Source organism: Eurypyga helias, unplaced genomic scaffold (assembly GCF_000690775.1).
Source record: "Eurypyga helias isolate BGI_N326 unplaced genomic scaffold, ASM69077v1 scaffold9760, whole genome shotgun sequence".
NCBI lineage: Eukaryota > Metazoa > Chordata > Aves > Eurypygiformes > Eurypygidae > Eurypyga > Eurypyga helias.
The window spans coordinates 4,307-8,497 of record NW_010226234.1 but is presented as its reverse complement, the minus strand read 5'-3'; the positions used below and the strand labels follow the sequence as shown (position 1 = coordinate 8,497).

At 48.7% G+C, this 4,191-nt stretch overlaps 1 protein-coding gene across 1 annotated transcript in view; it reads right to left on the bottom strand.

The window, feature by feature from the left end:
* Nucleotides 1–2,318: 2,318 nt before the first annotated feature.
* LOC104510074 (scavenger receptor cysteine-rich type 1 protein M130-like) overlaps nt 2,319–4,191 on the bottom strand; it is a gene marked incomplete at both ends in the record, with an annotated part of 4,965 nt that continues 3,092 nt past the window's right edge. Inside the window, one exon of the mRNA XM_010152215.1 lies at nt 2,319–2,517. Within this exon, the coding sequence (XP_010150517.1) occupies nt 2,319–2,517 (199 nt within the window). The remainder of the gene's footprint in view (nt 2,518–4,191) is intronic.

Genomic DNA, 4,191 nt, shown 5'->3' with positions numbered 1-4,191 from the left:
TCCTGGCTGAACCCAGCACAAGCCTAATTCCAGTATAAATCCAATTGAAGTTCCAGCCTAAATCGAATATAAATCCAAGTAAAATAACCAGGCTAAACACAGCCTAAAAAGAGATGAAGTCCAGACAAATTCCAGTCTGAATCCAAGTTTTAAAATTAAAACTCATTATTTTAACTTAGGTTCATCTAATAGTCATGAACAAAGCCATCTAATGTTTTGTGGTAGGAAATGAACCTTATTTTACTGACCCTGAATGGTGAGAGACCCTGAGGGTGAGGGTTTCAGACAGCAATGGATTTGGGGGGTGAGGGATCTCCAGGGTGATGGATTCAGATGGCGAGGGAGCCCAATGGTGATGGATCCGGGTATTGAGGGATTTGAAAGGTGAGGGAGCCCAGTGGCGTGGGACCCCTATGGAATTGGAGGATGCAGTCAAGGGACTCTGACGGTGTGGGTGGATGTCGCTGAGGGAAGAGACTGTAAAGGGGCTCTGATGACATGAGACTCTGATGGCATGGAATAACGCTGGCCAGGAACACTTGCCAGTGTGGGAGGACAGCGCGAATGGACTCTGACAGCGTGCGACTGTAACAGTGAGGGAGGATGCTGCTGAGGAATTCTGATGGCTTGGGAGGATGCCAGGGAGGGAGGATGCCAGTGAGGGACTCTCACGGCATGGGGAGAATGTCGCCGAGGACAGCCACGGCATGGGTGGGCCTCACTGTGGGACTCTGGTTGCAAGAGGATTCTGACATTACGGAAAGATGACATCTAGGTACTCTGACAGCGGGGAAGGGCGCCGGCACCAGACTCTGACGGTGTGGGTAGACCTTGCTGAGAGTCTGATGGTGAGGGAGTACAGCACTGAGGAATTATGATGGCTTGGGAGGATGCCTTCGAGGGACTCTAAAGGCAAGGGAGGATGCCGGTAAGGGAATCTCATGGCGTGGGAGGATGCTGGCCAGGGAATATGGCAGTGAGGGGACTCTGGTGGTGATGGAGGGCACTAGCAAGAGACTCTGACAAGGAGGAAGGACTTGCTCAGATTGCAAGAGGACTATGAAGGTGAGGGAGGATGCTGCTATGGGAACTTGACGGCATGGGAAGATGCTGCCAACGGATGACCTATTTTTAGGTCTGACTTAAGGCTGCAGTTAGGCTGGAATTTCAATTGGACTTTAGGCAGGTATTGGGCTGGAATGGGCATCCCAGGTGTGGCCACTTAGGCTGAGGTTGTATCTGGCCCTCAGCTCCAGCTCAAAAGAAGGAGGAGGAGGAGGAGGGGAGGAGGAGCGGCCACTGGTTCAGGCAAACAATTGGGAGCTGCTACTAGAGGAGGATTTTGTGTCATCAGGTGCCCCCTCCCTGCACTCCCTCTCCAGTTTCCTGACTGAGGAATCGGTTGTCCATTTTTGTGCCGCTGGGACCATCACAGGCTTGCAAAATGCCTACACTTTCTACACTTTGGACAAATTCTAGGGGCTTTGTTACTTGCCCCATTCATTCACTTCCCTCTGTTTGGGCATTCTCTTTTCATATGACCCTGCTTCCCACAAGCAAAACACATTTGAGCTCATAATTGATCTGCAGCAAAAGCTTCAGCCATAAGAGTCATTTGGTGTTGATGAGTGCCTATATTCTGGCAGGCTTCTAACATGTGTAAAAGACCGGGATTTCTCAGTGCTCGCAACACCTTCTGACAATCTGCATTCGCATTTTCTATTGCCAATTGTTTTAACAGTATGCCCCTTGCAGTCTCATTCTCTACTTGCTTATCTACTGTGCTCTTTAGCCTGTCAATGAACGCCATACAGGGTTTGGTAGAACCCTGTCAAATGGTCGCAAAAGATTGATCTGTTTTTCCTGCGTCAGGCACCTTAGATAGCGCACGGAAAGTAAGGTTTTTTGACTGCTACAGCGCATTAACATTCAATGATGTTTGTGCTATGGCGGTACTATAGTCTCCTTCTCCTATTAATGTGTCCACTCCTACTGCTCTTAAAACATCGCCATCCTGGCATCCCAGATTTTCCATAGCTTGTTGTTGAGCAAGTGCTTTCCACTGATTATACCGTATCATATACTGAGTACTAGTCAAGATCAACTGTGCTATCATTTTGCAATCATGCAGGGCTAAGATATAACTCTCAAAGACAGACTGTAGAAAGTTCATGGCATAGGGAGCTTTCAACCCATTTTCCTTCATTGTATGTCACATTTCTTTTACAATTGTGAAATTAAGCCCTTCCCACCGGGGCTGCCTCCTCCCTTCATAGATGACAGGGAAAGCCTTTAGAGCTTGCAGAACTTCTAAATACCTTTCCTTCACTGCTTGGCGAATTTCCTCCCACTGGTTATGAGGGTCTGGAGGGTATAAATCAGGCTCCATTTCTTGGTCGACAGGTCCCGGGTCTAAGGGATCATCATCGTCGTCGTCGTCGCAGCCCCCTACAGCACTGACGAGGTGGAGCAGATGGTCTGACTGTGGGTGGCTCAGATGAACTTGACCCAGTAGTACTGTAATGAAAAATCATGCTGCCAGGAGTCAGTGTTCACAAAGGAGACAGAGGAGTCCTGTAAAAAAAAATAATATATAACTTTATTTGAATAAAGGGAGAGTCCACGGGACATATTCCTGTGGGGTCTCTCAACCTACAGAGGAGCGCAGCCCTCTTTTGTCCTACTTTTCCTGGCCGCAAGAGGCCCTCCTCATTTCTCCATTGGCTGAGGTACTCTGAGTGTACAGACTTCCCGATCCGCCTGAGAATTTCAAGACAAAAACGTTCTTTAGATTTCCAGATATTCAGGTAGTTAATACATTTAACATATTCGGGGCATAGGATGTTCAAGTAATTTATGCATTCAAGAGATCATGTAGTTTCAATATTCCTTCTTAAGCCTGAGTTCACACAGGTTTCTTTTATTCCTTGTCCTGAGCCTCGGTGCGCACAGGCTTCTTTTGTAAAGACACGAAACTAGTGTTCCTCTCAGTACTACCCACATGTTTCTTGAATGTTTCAATCAAAGTGCGCCAATGTCCTAAAAGACTGGCTGCAGTCTTATCATGACAAGTGGCAGCATCCCAAAGTTTTATGCCTACCACGTCCCATGTCTCGGGGTTATAAATGTTGATGGAGTTAATTTCCAGACACTTGCGTGCTGCCCACATTAGTAATGACTTTAGATCATATGCGTCTATGCATCAGTTATGTTTCTGCAGAATTTTCTACATCATTTCAAGCACAGTTTTTTGTTCCAGAGACATGTCATTTACCATTGTTCCCAGCTGCTCACCTGCACTCCCGGGAGGTGATTGCGCTGCACAGACTTCTGCCTCCTTTTGTGTTTTGTCATTCAGCTGGGCTATGCCACTGGTTCAGCAATCCCTGGTGTATTTTGTCCTTGAGATGTCAAAGAAATTCAAGCTTCATGTCCCTGTTTGGGAGCCATTTATGGCATATTGGGGCACCAACTCAGATCACTGCAGATGCTGAGATGCTTTATTCACAACAAATACTTCTATTTATACCCGGTTTCCCTGCCCCTCAGTTCCGCCCAGTAATTTTCCAGCAGGTTGCAACACGTGAATATCCTAGGCAAGGCCATCCGCTGTCCACATGCTTATCACCTGTCCTTCGTGTTTCTCATGCTGATTTCGGCAGTTCACTCCTTTGCTTCCAACATTCTGTTTTTAACCGCAATGTTCATTCGCCATGGCAACATGTTAGGCCTGCTAGGCTCTCAACAGACTCCACACCCTTGGGTCAGCCTGGGCTTGGACCCGGCACTGTGCTCGGGCTGGGCTGAGACTGCTCTCATCTCTTGGACTTGGTGCCCCCCTTGGGTTTGTGCTAGGCTGTGGCTGACCTTGCCCCTTCAGCTTTGGCAGAGCTTTAACTCAATGCCTCCATTTGCCTTGGGCTGGGCTGAGGCCGCCCTTGCTCCTCAGGCTCTCAGAGGGCTTGGACTCGGCACCCCGCTTGGGCTGAGGCCACCCTCGCTGCTCAAGCTTCAGCAGGGCTTGTAATCTGCATGCCCCTTGGGCTCGGGCTGGGCTGAGGCTGTCCTCACCCCTTGGGCTTTGGCAGGACTGGGACTTGGCACGCATGTCGGCTTCGGCAGGACTTGAATACTGCACCCCCCTTGGGTTTAAGATTAGTTTAGGCCACCATTGCCCCATGGGCTTCAGTA